At 32.6% G+C, this 18,517-nt stretch overlaps 2 protein-coding genes across 3 annotated transcripts; both read right to left on the bottom strand.

The window, feature by feature from the left end:
* Positions 1-6,939: 6,939 nt before the first annotated feature.
* On the bottom strand, positions 6,940-8,645 carry LOC105790877 (probable polyamine transporter At3g13620). The gene has a single exon (XM_052620343.1). The coding sequence runs from the start codon at positions 8,536-8,538 to the stop codon at positions 7,138-7,140; it is 1,401 nt and encodes a 466-aa protein (XP_052476303.1). The 5' UTR covers positions 8,539-8,645; the 3' UTR covers positions 6,940-7,137.
* A 5,837-nt stretch (positions 8,646-14,482) lies between these two features.
* LOC105790874 (uncharacterized) lies at positions 14,483-17,194 on the bottom strand. Of its 2 annotated transcripts, none has more exons than XM_012618667.2 (2): positions 16,589-17,181; positions 14,483-14,708 (listed from the first exon to the last, which is right to left on the bottom strand). In XM_012618667.2, the coding sequence occupies exons 1-2, from the start codon at positions 17,090-17,092 to the stop codon at positions 14,664-14,666; spliced, it is 549 nt and encodes a 182-aa protein (XP_012474121.1). In that variant the 5' UTR covers positions 17,093-17,181; the 3' UTR covers positions 14,483-14,663. The 2 variants fall into 2 exon arrangements, with proteins under 2 accessions (XP_012474121.1, XP_012474120.1); XM_012618666.2 differs by lacking the exon at positions 14,483-14,708 and adding an exon at positions 15,254-15,556 and having other exon boundaries at positions 16,589-17,194.
* Positions 17,195-18,517: the final 1,323 nt, after the last annotated feature.

Below are 18,517 nucleotides of genomic sequence, written 5' to 3'. Positions count from 1 at the left end.
TCTAAATTAGTAACAAATTTTACAGCATTTTGGAACATTATTGGTGACCATTTTCGACTTTTTGTACAGCATCAAGGAACCCAATGGTCTTCACCTGCATCTCTTTGTAATTTTATACGACAATATATGAAAGGTGAAAGTCTTATACAAGTCTGAAGAGTGCATGTTGGACACTGACAAAGATCCCTGTATGATAGAAAACGAGTAATTAATTAAATGATGTGACATTAATTTTTAAGTATTGTGACGTGTTTTTTAAATAAAAGGATATTTCAAAAGAATCTATCTCGGATCATTTAAATAAATTTCCAACTTTCTGTATATAAATCATAATGCTCTATAGGATTTATAAATCATAATTAGTTAGATAAAAATTTAGCCTTTTTATGTTTTTGGAGTATTTTTTGTAAAAAAATTCTTTAATCTTATATTAAAAATCATATTTGATTTGGTCTCTGATCATGATTTCCTCTCATTCTCCCTCGCCGAGTATTCTTTTCTTGTTGCTTTGGGTTGTTTCTGCTCCTATCCTACGATGTAGGGTGACTTATCTTTAAGAACCGTATCCAACATGTCTCAAGATTAAAAGTTCGGATCTTCAATTTCTTGATTCATTCAATTTTTCCAACAATATGAAGGATAATTTATGATGTTGTCCTCTCTACCGCTACCGTTGATGTGTCCAACTTGCCTCAGGTGTTCGCCTTGCCCACATACTGCAGACTTGATGGAAGAAAACAAAGAAGCTCGAATTCTCATACTAACCATTCATAATGCCAACAAAAACTACTATTCTCTATCGGCAGCAAATGAGAGGTAGTCTCCATGATTCTAGTAGCTGGGTTTAATGTAGACACTGCACAATACAGCAACACCAAGTTTCAAGTATCAGATTTAAATGGTCTGACAACTACCAAGTAATTGTTTTTTAACTTTGTTTTCGAAAAGGAAACAACCAAAAAAAAAAAAAACTTGGTGCAAATTATATTTTTAATTCACTTGTTAAAGTAGCTTTTAACTTGAAAAAAAGAGAGTATTATAAGGGATTTTTAACTTGGATATTATTTCTAACCCTTTGTATTTGCATAAATTACATGATTATTAATTTTGTAATTACATGATTAGTTAATTAATATTGCTTAGTGATAGCAGGCAAAAGGTATTAACTGATGTATACTAATTGAATACTGCATGAAATCATATATAAGAACTCTTATTCACTATGTTTATGTTATTGAGATTTGGACGAGCATGTTAGTTAAATGTATTTATTTTACTTACTGATTTTTGACATGCTAAGATTAGTACACAACAACTTGGTTTACTTTCTAATACTAATGATATTTTTATGAAAATGTATAAACATATGTTTACGAAATAATATCCTATCTATAAAAAGATTTGGTATTTAAGATTTAAGAGTGTCTGTTATAATCCACCTCTCTTGCGTTACTTATTATTCTTACTCTAAGTTTATTAGAATTAGGTTATGATGTAAATATAAATTGATTGTAGTTGTGCTAGCAAGATTAAAATATATTTTCTTAAAATATTTAAATTTAAAACCTATTATGAATAAAAGAGTTCATAAAATATTTTTTGATTTTATACAAGAATTATCTTCCTAAATTAAAAGATTTAAAAGTGTGGATAATGATAATAGATGGATTGAGGATTTGGTTGGGCATCATTTGCCAAAGACCACACGAACAAGATTTTGGCTCCTCCTACTTATGGTAATGAGATGAATGGTATTTTGATTTGGGGCCATGCGCCTAATGGGGTTTATTTTACTAGGTTCGGATACAATTGGCTACTTCTTAACTCATTGGGATATGGACCGCATTGTGTTTATTGGAATGAAATTTAAAAGTTAAAGATACTTTCCAAGATCAAGATGGTCGGGTGGAGATTTGGTCATTCATCCTGGCCACAACTATTAAATGTTATTTTTCCATCGTCAAATGACCCTCAATGTAGAAGATGCAGTGGTTCAAAAAAGTATATTATGCATTCCATTTGGGATTACCCTTTCTCAAAAATGGTACTGATTTTATGTGCTATTGATGATACTGTAATGCCCAATTATTGCCTGGGCTCAGTTGAATAAATAAAATTCAATATTTAAAGTCCAAATACATAGGCCCAACGTGGCCCAAATTGTTTTAACCTACCAAACCTATACCCATTACACCGGTCCAAATAACTAAAGCCCAAACCAACTAAAACCCGAATCAGCCCAAGGCTAAGAAAACAAGAAACCCTAGGGTTTCTGGAGATCCCAGCGCTGCAGCCACCAGGGCTTTCCCTCGGCCCCACGAGCCACGCCTCCGAGCCGCTCCACGCCAGCCTCTACCTTCGTACGCGCCGAGCCACGTCACACGTCTCCGTATCCGTACCTGCAATGCAACAAACACCTGCAACACACAAAGCAACAGAGGACGAACAAACGAAAAGGGGGCAGAAATCGACAGCAAATCAGAGAAAAATAGTAGAAAATAAGAAAAATGTAAAAAAAAGGGGGATTCGGGGGAGGATTTCTTTTATTTTTTCTTTTCATTTTATTTTCTGTAATTCTGGTTATAAAGAAGCCAATACAAACACTGTAAAAGGGGGACGCATATTCGAATACAAAAAAATCGAAATACCGAAAGGTGATTTCTGGGTTTATTTTCTTCTTCATTTTGCTGATTATTAGTTTCATTTCTTTTCTTTCCTTTTCTGATTTTTGTGTTCATTAATCGATAGTTAAGTGAGAAACAATAAAAAGAAAAGAAAAAAAACATACCTGGCGATAGGATTTCGGCCTTCTCCATTGTCATCGGAGAATAGGTTGAAATCAGAGGCTGTTTGCATGCCTGAGGATCGTAGAACGGCGTAGAGTCTTTTAAGTTTAGGTTTTGATTTAATGTAAACGGTAGTTTTAGGTTTTTTTAGTTTTAAACGCAGAACTTAAAACGTCACCGTTTAGAGCCAATATAATGGCATTGAAACGGCGCCGTTTTGAAGACCCGATCTGGGAAGGATCCGCGCGCTATGGATCGTTTGGTTTATTTACTTAATGAATCCTTCCGTGTTTAATGAAATTATGATTTGACTTCTGTTTTTGATTTGTAATTTATACCTCGTATTTAATTCTGTATTCACTTAGATCCAAATATAAACAGCGTCGTTTGAGGCCGGGACCGGTGGTCTCAAAACGGCGTCGTATGACGCTAGCATCCACACGGTTACCCGACCCGAGGGCAGGATCCGCGCGCTTTCATTCATCGGTCTATTTGTGCGACAAGTCCCCTTTGTTTTGTATTCTTTCAACCCGATTTTATTCAAATGTTTTTAATTTAGATCGTATATTTGAGTCCAATTTCATTCAGATCCACGGTTAGACGGCGTCGTTTCCGCTGGTGTGAATTGAGTTTGCAGACCTATGCGTTTAATTGTTGTTTTAGTCCCTGGGTTTTGAATCAATGACAAATAAACCTTCAAACATTTTCTTTAATTTTATAATTTTTCTTAATATTTGCTAGTATTCTTTTGTCTTTATGTTAGTTATATTCTTTTCATATTTATTACTAGTATGTTTCGTGATTTTAAATTTTTTTTGTAAAAAATGACATTCAATTTTGTTTATTTAATTTTATTTGTGAATCAAATTCTTTGTTTAGGCGTTCTAGAGTTGTTATCATGCGTTATTTTTTAGATTTGTTATATTATTATTAAAACGTTGTTTCATTGCAATGCTTTAATGTTTTATCATGCGTTCCTATTGTATAAAATTGTTTTATAATAATTTAATTTGTATAATTTATCAATGATTTTAAATTATATTCTTTTAGACTAATTCCTATATTCTATTTATTCAAAATATTCAAATATTGCATTCATTCCAATGTATATTATTATATATTATTTACAATATGCTTTATAATATTCACTTCAAAATTCATTCAAATAAAGTTCTTTTATTTAACATCATTCTTAATTTTCTTTTAAATCTACTTCCAAACCCAATGTGTCATTTGAAATTGATTATTGATTCTTTTAATTTTCAATTGTTAATATTGGTATTTGCTTAATGTGCTTAAAATTATTATTGTTATTTTTATTTTAATTTATCTATTGCTTGCTTAATATTTTTGTGTACGATTGGATTGCAAGTTATACTATTACATTGTACATTTGTGTTCAATTGTACCATATGTGTTTTAAAAATAATGTTTCATTAAAGCATTAGAATCATTTTATTTCACAAATTTTCAAAAAAGGCTCTGTGTTCGCGATTCTCGAGATAATTGTGTCCTAACTTACTGGGCTTCAATTTTTCTCGATGAATTTGAATAGCCAAGTGTTTATTTTGGTAAAACCATACAATTTTAAAATAAAGCTTTTGAGACTTCAAAATGTTGGATCCTAACTTACTGGATACGGCATTTTGTTATCCCGATTTTAAAATAAAGGCAATGTTTGAAGTTTAGGAATTTCGAGAAATTGAACCCTAACTTACTGGATTTTGATTTCTCGTTTGACTTGAATGACCAAATAACCTTCTCAAAATACATGAATTTTAAAATTTAAAAATTAAAAAGGACAAATATAATTTCGAAGATTGAATTGTTGCACCCTAACTCACTGGGGGTGGCAATTTATTTCTGTGAAATAAGTGCGTCTTATCATTCAATATAGTTTATTTAAGTTTGCTCACCAAAGGATCGTATTTTAAAATCTTTTCAAAGTTTCGACATTAAGACATTAAACAATCAATTCGATACCAATTTTGGACGTCACAAGGGTGCTAGCCCTTCCTCGTGCGTAACCGACCCCCGGACCTGTTTTCTCAAAATTCGCAGACATAAAATTATTTTCAAGGTGATCCAATCACATCTCAATAAAAGATCGGTGGCGACTCCCATTTTATTTTCAAAGTCGATCCCCATTTTCAAATCAAATTTTAAAAATGGTTTTGACAGATAGCTTATTAAATGTTACTTTTGGTAGGGCCATTGGTTGGTTGGAGTTCTTCATGAGGAAGCTTGACAAGGAGGCCTTTACAAGCCTTTTGGTGGTCTTTTAGCATTTTTGAAATGGTAGGAACATTGATATTACTCAAGGAAAGGCAATGGCCCGCAAGATGCTGTTATTCGTGTTCGAACCTTTTATAGAGACTTGAGGGTTCACAACCTTATTCGTACACCCATTCTGCTTAGGAGGCCGAGGGTTGTGAAGGGAAATCTCGCGTGGAGAGCAGCTCAAGATTAATGTTGATACGGCTTGGCTTGCTAGGGAGCACCAATTCAAATCAAGCAATCCCATAGCTTTGAGATTGCTTTTATAATCAGTTATAAACTATAGGTAATAATTGCATACGGTACCCCACAAGTGGGAAGCCAGCTCATGTAGAAAGTTAATGTGGGGATGACACCCAAATTATTTTTGTTCAAATGAATGCTATCCACTTGCAAGTGTCATTTTCAACGAGTGTACGGTACCAATAAAGGAAAAAATATAGATAATAAATTTTATGAAATAGAGATATTTTTATTTTTCTATAGAAAATAAAATAATAATAGAGAAAACATGTTTAATTGAATTTTTTCAAAAATTAGAAAATGAAAAATATTTGTTTTAATTGCCTTCATTAAAATTATTTTGTAAATTGAAAAAATTAAAACAATTATTTTAACGTTGATGAATGGACACAAACACAAAATATCAAATTTCTAGTGGGGTTTAAATACATATAAATGTAGAAATTATTTTATTTCTCATTATTCCACTATGTGAAAAAAGTTAAACAAACGTATTTTCATATTTTTATTTTGGAAACAAAATTTTATTTGTAAAAACACCTCTCAAGTCCCTATCAATTTTTGATTTTGGACAAATTAGTCTCCCTGAGTAATTGAGTCCTTGTACTTAAAAGTGATATATATATATATATATATATATATATATATAATATAGCAATATGAGGATAAAAAGGAAATAAAAATAATAATCATGTTTACATTATAATTTTTGACACATGACATTATTTTGAAGTGCTTCTTTACAATTTGGGCAAATTATCATTTTATTCCATACATTTTAATTCTTTAAGTTATTTCATACATTTTGTTTGAAAATTTTATATGTGAAATATAAAGTTGATTTTAAGTAAATTAATTTTTTTATTTTAATATTTTACTTAATTGAGTTAAATTTTAATGTTATAATATTAAAGTTAATGAATATTAATTTGTTAAGCTTAAAATATAATTTAAAAAAAGACACATTAATAAAATTTATCAAATTAAATTTATATTTTTAAATATAATAATAGTTAATTACATTTATGGATTAAAATAGAGCAAAGATAAATAAAAAATAAAAAAAATTGGATAATAACAATTTTAATATTAAAACATGTAAATATAAAGAACAAACGCTAACACTCAGGTGGATACTTCCAAAGTATATGGCTCTGGTGAAAGAGCATATGCAGAATAGGTGATCCATGGTTTCGTCCTCAAGTATCTATTAGTTCATGAAGTTGCTGCTAAGTTTCAGAATTAGTAGGTTTCTAAATTCCATGATTTCTTTTTAATCTAATTATTATGGACCACGCTATCCGCCCAAATTTAAGATATTTTGAACAAAAATATTAAGCCTGACACATGCCTAAGGGGGTGCTTTCATCATTTTAATTTCTATTTGCCATAGGGTTTTTTTTTTTTTTGAAGATAAAAATTATTTTCTAAAAGTGAAAATAAAAATGAGGAATATTTCCATAAACCCTTTGTTTCGTTTTATTCTTAAGCTTTTGCTATCCCTAGTTCAACTTGATTAGTTGTCCATTGGAAGAAGCAAAGGTGTGAGAAAGTCAATGATTGAGTTGTTTGATGCGTCACTCATCAACTTTGTTTTGGTCCCACATTAATACAAAAGAAGAAAAAACAAAAGTTAATTCACAACTTTGAATCGCTACCTCAATGGTAAATATTTTCACTTCTAGTCATAGCTTTCGTAAACACATTTTTTACATAAGCAACAATTAAAAGAATAGGGATATAATCATATTCTTTAACATAATAATTGATAATAAACTAATTTTTACATCAGCAAAAAAAGAATAGTGATATAAGTTATAATAATCACTACTCACCCTACCTGTTCCAAACCTTCATCCTCCACATTGGTCGGCCTCTTGGATTTGCAAAATCTCATTACAAAGTACCATACGACTGTAACAAGTGTAACCAGACAACTCACTGAAAACACAGTTCCAGTAGCCACTGACATGATATAGACCAAAAACCCAGAAGGGATCAAGCACATCACTACCAAACCAGGCAACTTCATCGGCACTTTAAATGGTCTTTTCATTGTTGGCAACTTTCTCCTCAACCATAGGAATGATGCAAATTCAAGCAACATCCCTAAACTATATAAGAAATTAACTGAAGAAATTAAGGTAGTAAAGTTCATAAAAGAAACTCCAATAGTTATGGAAGTTGAGACCAGAATTCCCACCCAAGGTGTGTTAAACCACTTGGATCTTACCGAGAAACATTGTGGCAAAAACCCTAATTCAGCCATTCCTAGAAGCTGATAAACACAGCTGCTCAACTGTGCTTCATATAGTCCAATGATGGATAAAACAGCACCAATTTCAAGAAACACTTTTAACCATTTGCCTGCGATGATTTGAGCCACATCAGCAAAATACCCTTCAACCCAAGCTTGTTGATTGAGTGGTGTAGCCCCAGTAGCAGCTAAAAGAGGCACTAAGTAAGCTAAACAAGTGAGCAAACCAGCTGAGAAAAGGGCTTTAGGGAATGTCTTTTGGGGTTGCTCAACTTCACCTGCCAAAGTACTGGCATTATCCCAGAAGTTGAGGTTCCAAAAGAGGGTATTGAAAAACAATGACCAATTTTTTTCTACACCTTGATTACCCAAACTAATCCATCTGCTAGGATCAATCATGGGAATTGAAAACAAAGCCAATAATAGGAATGGGATGAGTGAAATAACACCTAAACACACGGCAGTGTAACCCACTATGACCAAACCTGTGTAGTTCAAGAAAGAAAGGAACAAAGTAGAGAAGAGTATAGCAGCATAGCGAGGCAGCCCCGAAGAGAGAAGTGGGAAAACTAACTTGATATAATCGACACAAAGAACTGGGTAGGAGGCTAAGTTGATAACCCCACTGAGGAATTTCCAAGAGCCCATAAGTGAACCCCAGAATGGCCCAAAAGCCCTGTGCGCCCAGATAACGTAGCCACCGTTACCAGGGAAGGCGGTGGCCAGCTCAGCCGTGACCAAGGCCTCAGGTATGCTCCAGATGAAAGGGAAAATAAGGAAACCAAGTATGGCCCAAAGGGGACCAGCGGCACCCACAGCAGCCTCCTCGCCATATGCACCCCCGGATACCTCGAAGTAGATGAGGAAGATGAGGGGGATGATGGATAGCTTTTTGGGATTATGGATGGCGGTGGTGGTGGTTGGAAGAGTTTCTTCCTGGTCGAGGAGGGAGTCTTGGGCGGAGTCTTCCAACATGATAAGAGAAAATTTTCAAGTTTTGTGGGATTGAGTTTGGATTCTTGAATCTTGAATATTCACTGTTGAGTTATATAATGGTGATAGTAGGACAAACAATGCCTGCCATTTGCCTTTTGCTAACCAACGCTGGGCCCAACCTTTTTCTTTTTCCCCTGCCAATTGATGAAGTAGCTAGATCCTTTATGTTTTAAGGTGTAGAAATGGTAGCCCTAATCAGCATTTCCTTATTTAGATAAGAATTCATTTAGTAATAATAATTAATTTTCTCATTTTAGGTATTTTCTAAAAAAAAACAAAACGCTTATATCTTGTTCTCATAATTGAAAGTAAATTATACAATTAAAAGATGAAATAAACCAGCAGCACCTCCAGGCTCCAACCACCATTCCTTATCATATTGCAAAATGAGTGGTGGAGCATTTAATTTAAACTGGGGCAGGGCCACCAAGTTGGGACTTGGGAGTCACATGCGATCCAGTTTACGGTCTGTAAAAAGAATTCTGTATAACACTTTTTACTTTTTTAAACTATAACTGGATTTTCCTTATATCAACTTTTATATAACAAGAAAAAACCATTTTTTAATAGTAATAACATCTGATAACGCACAAACCCCACATCCTATTTTATCTCTCCTCCATGATGATTGGAGCTACATAAGCTCCGCATGCTTTATATCTTCCTTTATATTAAAGTAATAAAATAATTTGAAAAAGAATGTTTGAACCGAATAATCAAGGAAAATTATAAGGTTAAATCTAAACTTGGTACTTCTCCCAAATTGGTATCTATGGGTTTTCGTCTTGATACTTGAATTTTTTTTTCTATCAACTAAATTGATACCTGAGCCTAACGTCATTAAGTTCAAGATAGGTAACGGAATAATATTGTGATACGTGACATAAATGGCATCATAATGATGTCATAATCTAAAATATTAAAAAAACTTACTTTTTTTTCTTTTTGACTTTTCTCCCCCGATATTTTTGTCCATTTAATTAATTTTCTTTTCTTTTATTTTTCTGTCGTTTCTTCTTTTTTGTAAAATTTCCACTAAACATTCTCGAGCCGCTCCGTCCAGCTCAATTTGTTACACCACGACAAATACCAATCTGCTGATATTTGTTAGAAAAATATACTACTGCAAAACAAATTTGTTAGCACTGAATGAAAAAATAAATCAAGAATTAAGAAATCAAAACTTACTGCACCACGAAAAAACCACTACCTTAGAAACGAATTCGCCCTGACCAGTGTAATCGTGTAGTGGACGTTGTCCCACAAGGTTAACACAGTGCTTCAATATCCGTACACCCGAATAAGGAAGGTGGAACTCAATTGATATTGCTCTTCTCAGGAAAATCACTGTAGGATTAATTCCCAATAAAGTTTGGAGGGGTCACAGTCAGTCCTGCTTAAAACCTAAACTCCTAGACAAAATTTCCTCTAATGTGATTTGGGGAAAAATGACATAATTTAAAATGGAATAAAAAAGAGGCGAGAGAGAAAAGAGTTGTTGATTGCTATGTTTTTCTTTCTGTTGTGAAAAATGAGGAAAAACAACTCTCTATTTATACTAGTAACAGAAGGGTAAATAGTAAATATGCAAGGGCAAAAGAGTAAAATAGGGCTAGTTACAAAATTGACCCATTATTTCCATACAACAATCAAAAAATATTTCTGTTCCAGATTTTTCGTAAGAGTAAAAAACAGGAAAAAGTAAAACTATTTTAAATAAATCATTTTTCTGAAAATAATATAATAATTTTATCCAAAAAGAAACACGCGATACATGTCGAAGACACTTGCAGATACGGGCCGAGCCAGGCAAGCAGCAACGTACGTGTGTTAGGCCTATAGCCCAATTACTCAATGAGAGTAAGAAGCAAGGCTATATATAAACCCTCTTAAAAGCCTATACATAACCAATGTGGGATATACCTATTTACCCACAATCCTTTGCATTACCAACAATCCTCCATTAATGCAAAGTAATTTGAAATTTTTGTAAACATCAGAAAGAGGAGAGGTTTTCCAGTTAAAACGTGAGAAGAGCAACAACGAAATTAGTTGATTAAGAACTAGTATCTTGTGGATTTGAACTAGTACATAGTGAAATGAGTGATTTTTTTTATGCGAGTCTCAAAGTCCAATTTTAAACCCATTGATGTGATGGGCTCACACTATCTCAAGGCCCAAAAACAATGTCAAAGGGAAAGCAAATCAAATCAAGATTCGATCAAAGACAAGATTCGAGGACGAACCTTTTCGAGGAAAGGGTGAATGATTCATGCACAAATAGGGTGAAATTTATTAAATTCCATTCATCGAAGCTGCCAATTTTCAAATTTCGAAAACCATCAAACTTGTGACGAATTTTTGGATGGGATCCAGACATTTCTGGGTTGAGATGTCTTCATGAGATTGGAAGATCTATCTCTTAGCTTCGAAATTCACTTTGAATCACTCTATTTTGAGTTCGGGAGCTCAAGTTATGACCATTTTAATAAAGACTAAATGAGCAGAAATTTTGGACGTGATTATGACAAGAATTACGAGTTTCAGGCTTTTAATTCGAGTTTAAATCATATTGGATTCGAATTTTGGGCTTAATTTTTATTATATATGAGCCCGATATTGTATTTATCAGCTCTTATTATTTTATTATTCGAATTTTAATAATTATTAAGTAGTTTAAGTTATTTAGGAGTTTTATATCAATAAGAAAGTTTAGTTTAAAACTACTTCCTGTTTAGATTAATTAGAGTTCTAGTATACTTAAGAGTTTTATTTAGATTTATTTAGCTAGCCTATATATACGCCTTTGCATTGTACACAAAGCAAATAATTCATTATTATTCAACTTCTCTTTTGAGTTAATAAATTCTCTTTGAGTTTTCTTTTCAAGAATTTCTCTTGAGTTTCTTTTAGAAGAGTTTTAACAATCTTTATAGGTTGTGTGAATCATTTTCAAACTTTTTTTTACCAAGATTCTATCTTAGAAGGGAAATTAGAGCCGCTTGAAGGGGGTTGTGGATTCTTCTTATTTCCAAGGCTTCTTAGGACTTCTATACATCACGTTCTATCTTTTCCATCTATCTTCTTTATTTTTTTCTTTATTATTCTAATCTTTGATCTTATTATCCTACTTTTATTCATATTGATTATTTATTTTTAATTGTTCTCTTTATTTTTTACCTTACTAGATTCATTTGCGTTTCAGGTTGTTTCAAAATCCAAGTTTCTTTCAGAACGTCTAGAGCCCTAAGTCAAATCTGTGACTTTGACAAACTTTATGATCTGCTTTCGCATTCATCTGCCGCATTCTTTATCATTTCTCTTTAACAATTGAACAAATCTTAAACTTGTTAAGATAGGAATTAACTCATGACACACAACTAATCTTAGATCCAATTGATGTTCCACGATAAATTAACAAGTTTTAGTTAATGCACCTTAGGATGCTTGTAATGCCCTCAATCCGATCCGATTCGTCGAATCCAAATCTCAGGTGTTACATTTCCTATTATAGACTTATTCATGTCTAAACATTTAAAATTTCAACAAAATACATCTTATTTAATAGGGCTACTTTGCTAGATCACGTCTGGGCATACGTAACTAATTACAAACATTAAAAGGTTGTCCTTTTAATAGGTTCGCCACAAAGGCTTACCTTTCTAGAGTTTTACCATGAAAACATTCCTTTCACTGGTGTTTTAGACAATATGGATTTGCCTAAACTCACATTTCGTAAGGTTTGCCCCTCATTGTCCTAGGACATGCAAAAAACCACATTAGGTAATAGCCTTCCTTTAGTCTTTCCATATAACGCCATAGCCCAAATATGGTCTTACATGATATGATCCTTTGAGTGCCATGGCCATGGGCTTGTCCTTTCAGAGATTCGTGTTTTTAGTCCCAACAGACCCCTTTAAACGACTTCGGAGATAGATACAAACTCACCATGCATTGACCCATCATACAATGGCATGCTCATGACAGACATATCCATGCTTCAGACTCATATACATACCATACTTATTCAAATTCACGTCCTCTACTTAGTCCATCAAACTTCATACAATCCATACATGCAGGACCATAAACTTTTCATTTCGTATCAGAGTTATTACATCATACTTTACTAGTTTCATTTTCACCATTTTATCACCTAGCATTGAAATTACTAGAAGGCATATTATAAATGCGAGAGTCAGTTTAGGGACTCACCTGACTTATACCCCCTTTTCAGCTCCGAATTCTAGATCTAGGCTTCTTTCGAATAGTAAATTTCAACCACTACTACAGAACACGAAGACCCATTAAGGTCCACCCATAAACCCTTAAATAGAGACTTATGTCATTAACCTTACCCGACAGAATGAACTTATTCTTATAAAACATAGCATGGAAGATCTTGAATCTTACCTTGGCATAAAGCACCCATAGGTAAAGATCCAGATCAGCACCTCCGCTTTTGTGAAGGGAGGAAGAACTCTTGACTGCTTTAGATCTAGACCAAAGAAATACTTCTTAAAGAAAGAGGAAAAACTCCCCTTCTCCAATTTCAGATTATCTAAATATACAACCTTTTTCCTTATAAGGACTTGACACACATCAAAATCCTATTCTACCTGCCGTATGGGTGGTTTAAAGCGATAAGGAAATGTATACAACAATCCACAATTATATGTATAAATAATTATTTTTGGGTCAAGATAATGCATAGTTATGCGTTAAGAACTATCCTTTATACAAGATAACAAAATGATATACCAAAAGTATGATATAGGGATTCAGGAAGGAAAGGAAGGGAAGTGTATAAGCAAAGTATGGCTGACGAGTTAATGGTTTTGACTTTTAATGTTAGATAAGGTAAACATTACATAGCTTTGCCTTTTTTTTATTCGGATTTTCGAATAACTCGAATTGTGTAATTCATATTTGAGTTAAATTGAAAAAATTGATTTTTTTATTCGAGTTTATTCAAATAACTCGAATAACTTGAACTATTTAATTCAAAATTTGAATTTTTTATCGAGTTTTCAAATAGTAATTTCTAGGTTCATTCTAGATGTGTAAAATAGTAATTTCTTTAAAATTTTAAGGATTTTTATAATTTTGTACTTTTAAATTTTAATAATTATTTATGATTGTTTATAATTTTTACCATTTTAATATTCTTTTTGCAATAGTCGAATTTACGTCCAAAATAAACTGGACAAATGGTTGTCTAAATTCATTCAAAGTTAAATTTTAGTTTTTTTTATAATTTCTAAGGTCTTTTATACATTTTTAAAATATATGTTAGTATAACACACCACATCAGTAACTTATCAACATAGCATTCTACGTGTTAGCTCTGTAAGCCACGTTAATATCATTAACATTAAACCAATTAACTAATAATTTCTAAAAGAGCTAATTAAAATTTTTAATTATAAGAAGTCGATTATTATTATTTTTATTTTTTACGAGAACTTTTTAAACCTTTGGCTTAATAAATTTTATATAATTTTATTCACCTAATCATACTCATAGCTTTTTTTTTCTTTGACATATAATATTTATAAAATATTCTTATCTCATAAAATATTAACCTGAGCCAAAGACATAAAGATTAAAGGAGTTAAAGCGTACTAGCTATCAATACCCCTAAAAGGAGTTTATCTCACTAACGGTTATGCATTTAAATTTTAATTAAATAATATTTTCAAGTTCGAAAGAATTTATAAAATTAATGTTTAGATCAACGATAAATTGGTTAAACTGTGGATTCGTTGGTCTGACTAAATCAATTAAAAATATTAAAAAATTAAATTAAAAAAAATATTTTTAATCAGTTCAATCGGTTATTAATTTCCGATCTGAATGGTTCAAAACCACTATCCAAATTGATACCTAACCAACTGGCCCAATTCAAACAAGGGGCACATCGTAAAACTGAAACACCATTTTATATGCCTTGCGAATTGAGGCAAAGAAATATAGATCTCACACATTAAAACTACAGTTAAAAATACGTAAGTCCATTATTTACAAAATCTACTTATAACACATTCTAATGCCAGACCCATCCTTTTGGAGTCTGCACATTACCTCTCTCCATTCCATGGCACCTACTCCGTAATTAGCTCCTCAATTTCGTTTCTAGGCATTGGAAGCTGAAATTACAAACATCACTGGACATTAAACCACAAGGAAACTCAAATCTCAAGCCTCTGGAGCATACAAATAATAAGAAACAGAGTCCGAAAGGAACTCTTAGGAGCATAAAGGGAAAAAAAGAAAGAAAAGGTATTTCTTGATTTATCAGCATTAAACTGAGTATAGTTTACAACTAATGTTTTCCCTTAAAAAGACCATAATCATGGCCTGAGCTGCCCTGTGAACACAAATAAGTAATTAAGATTATGATGAAATGCTTGATGTCTTGAGTTCCAAATTAAACACCTTCATTAAAGTGTGGACTAGTGAATGGTGTTTCAAGCAAAAAGGAGGAAATCAAACTTCTCAAATTACACAATAGAGAAGCATTGAATCTAGATTAATGCATGCAGATTGCGCATAGCATGATGACCTTTATTGGTGGGTTACCAAGGATCAAGTATATGTAGATAAATATTTGAAGAAATTGACTGCCATTTTAACACTTCTTTCATGTCCATTCTTATCTTGTTCATGCATTACTAATACCACATTAAGAATATATGCTAAAAAATACACTTTTTTCATGTCAACATTTTCCATTTGTCCATGATTCATGGGGCATAATCATCTCGTATATCTACTGACGACATAGATAAAACATCCAGGAGCAAAAGAAGTTTCAAGACATAAAATTGACAACCAAATAGCTTTTTGTAGATGTGAACAATGAATCATATTCCATAGATACAAGGAAAATAAATAAAAGGATGAGAATTTTGACTTTAATGTCCCATTATGATACAACTCCAGAAAGGACTGGTAACTTGAATTCAGGTAAAATTTTCCTTGTATCTTCATGAAGCTACATAGAAAAAGAATTTTGAATCTTAAATTAGATAGCCACATTTAGTTGGACTTGGATGATGGGTCCTCCATCTAAGGAGCCTCCAGTATACAATTAAATTTTAAACCTAATAAGATAGTTTGATGAAAGACTTGAAGGACTAAAATACTTTAAAACTCATCTTCTTTTAGGGTATCTTCGACACATTTTCATACTGCCTGGCAGCTTACCAGGTAGGTGACCAATCATTGTCTCATACTGTAGACTATAAAGCATAAGGGACACCAACTCACTCAAAAAATACTTTTATTCTTTGCCTACCTCATGTTCCCCTTACTTTCCTCCAAGAAGTAGAGATAGGGAAAACTAAAGTTGCCAACAATTTGATTACTCAGGAAGAGTCAATGCTTGTAAAATTGTTATGTAATAACCCATGCCATTTTAATTAGTTCAATGAAATAAAATTGTTAAAGGGGACGATGTGATTTGTTTTTGTTTTTTTTTCAATCTTTGATGTCTGTTTTACTCTTCATATTCGGTGTTTGTGACTGCTCCCCAACAATATTATCTCTAAGATTCAAACATACGTCTCCGCAATATCTCTTAATATTGCACTCACTCGATGGTAAAGGAGCCATGAATATATCAATATCACCTTCAAAAACCCTCCTGATAGATAGAAAAACATAGAAAAATTTGAAACATAGTATCACCCTACAGCTGATCTTACAGAGTTTTGAGGGGCTGCTTATTTTTGGGGAAATGTTTTTTTTTTTCCTTATTTACTTTACTCTAAATATGACAAATGAAACAAGATAAATACCGATTATAGGGTTGCCTTAGTTCGAGATTGAACTAATACTAACTAGAAGATAGTCTTTGGACTAAAGCAAAAAAAAGTAAGGAATCCTCCCAATAGTTCTGCAACACCTTCAACTAACTCCCATAAGAAAGGAAAGGAGTCTAAGAGTGAGTGGGGAAGTTTAGCTGAAACATGCCTAACTATAAGAATCCAGATACAGAAAACAAACTAAAAAAAATAGAGTATACCTGAAGAAGTGATTCCGAAGAATATTTACAAGAGCCCGTAACCTCATCACGGCAAGAATGGATGGTCTTGAACTGGTCAACGTCGAGCTTCTTGTTGATGAATCCAACTTGGAAATATATGGAGTCGGAGGGTGGCAAATCGACCTTGATCTCATTCACATCGAACCACAAGAAGAACCGCTGCACCTGAATGCCTTCCAAATCGGTAATGGAGCCATAACCCAGTTTTCCAGTGATGGTCTTTTCGTAGTAGACCAAGTACTCGAATTGAATGTAGCAAGGGCTGTCCAACATGACGATGAACCTCCCATCATCGTGGAGGACGTAATCGGTGACAGTGCTTGGTAGAAGCCCACTGGGGAGACCGAATTTAGGAAGGATATCCCAGACAGAGGGAGGAGCAGGCTGAGGCTCAAGGACTGATAGAGATTTGGGGATTGAAATGAGGAAGATTAGATAGGCTAGAGCTAAACCCAGATGGGAGTTGAAGTGGTTAGCCGCCATGGATGGAAGAAGGAAGAAAAGAAACGAAAGTTTAGTGAAGATATTTGAGTTTGTGGTCTCTGTCTATCCTTTTTCATCTAATATAGAGCCTAGTAGAGATAAATCTATTAACGAAGACCGTAGCATAGTAACAAGCGTTGCCGCTACATTCTGCAAGCCCATCTCATATGCTAGTTGAAGCCCGCGTATGATTTTTCTAAAGAGACAGAAAAATCTGCCATAGCACAGCGGGTGGTGTGCCAAATTGATAAAATTACTTTTTTTTTTTTTCTATTGTAAACTGATATAGGATTTCCATTTTATAAAATACTAAAGCTTAGGATCACCTGCTTCCACTTAAGTTTTTATGAATTAGAGCTTTTATAATTTTTTTTATTATATATCGAATCTCACTCATTGACTAAAAACATTCACATAATATTTTGTATCTTTAATAATCATCCATTTCCTGTGGTTTCATGCATTGTGACAGTAAGGGCTATGTGTGATGGAGTTCTTGAGATGTTTGGTGGTAGAAAGATTTGGCTGAATTGGTAATGAATTGAGTTGCATGCTGGCCGCCATGTTTTTTTCATTGTTTTCAGCAAAAAGTATGACATAAGTCATATTACATTTAGTATTTTTTATTAAAAAAATTAAAAAATTAGTTTCTCTATGTAATATCAAAGGACAAATATACGTTAGCTTGATGTGTATATAGCACATCACGTATAACTATCTGGTTATTTCGTCAATCATGCTAATTTTTAACAATAGAAATAGATGAAATTTTTAATAGAAAGAATCAATTTGCTCTTTTAATTTAATGTATAGGGACTAATTTATCCATTTTTCAGTAAAAGAAACAAAATATAAACTGGCTTGTAATATAGGGAAGGGATCTTCATGGTATTTTTTAAGTGTTCTTGTGTGTTAGGATTTTTAGGAAGGTTTGGCTCTTTTGTGATTTATGTGGCCTTCTTGTTTCTATAGCGTAATCCACATTTATGTGGTTGTTTTTTTTTTTTTTAAATAAAAAGTTATTATGCTTAGAAAAAGCAATGAATCAAATAATGCATCATTACGTAGTCCAACAAGCTTTCATTAAAGAAATAATTAAACAGTTATTTTCAATTGATGACAAAATTATAAAAAGAGGACAACTGCGCTAACCAACCACGTCAACAAATATAAATAAATATAATTAATTAAAATTATAACAAATTATAAATTTCATTTTTATATTATAATATAAACAAGCGCTTCCATTATTTTCTTTTTCTTTTTCTTTTCGTTTCAAACAAAGTTGATCACAATACTTCCCTCCCTTCCTTATTTATCTACTTCATATCTCAAAGTAGGGTCCCCACTAAAGCTTAGTTAGTTCATGCTCGTGTCCGAATTAAGTATAATATTAACATATTTTATATTTGTTTAAATTTATTT

Source organism: Gossypium raimondii, chromosome 8 (assembly GCF_025698545.1).
Source record: "Gossypium raimondii isolate GPD5lz chromosome 8, ASM2569854v1, whole genome shotgun sequence".
In the NCBI taxonomy this organism is placed as follows: Eukaryota; Viridiplantae; Streptophyta; class Magnoliopsida; order Malvales; family Malvaceae; genus Gossypium; species Gossypium raimondii.
Note: the sequence above shows the minus strand (reverse complement) of the source record. Positions and strands in the feature narration are given on the sequence as shown.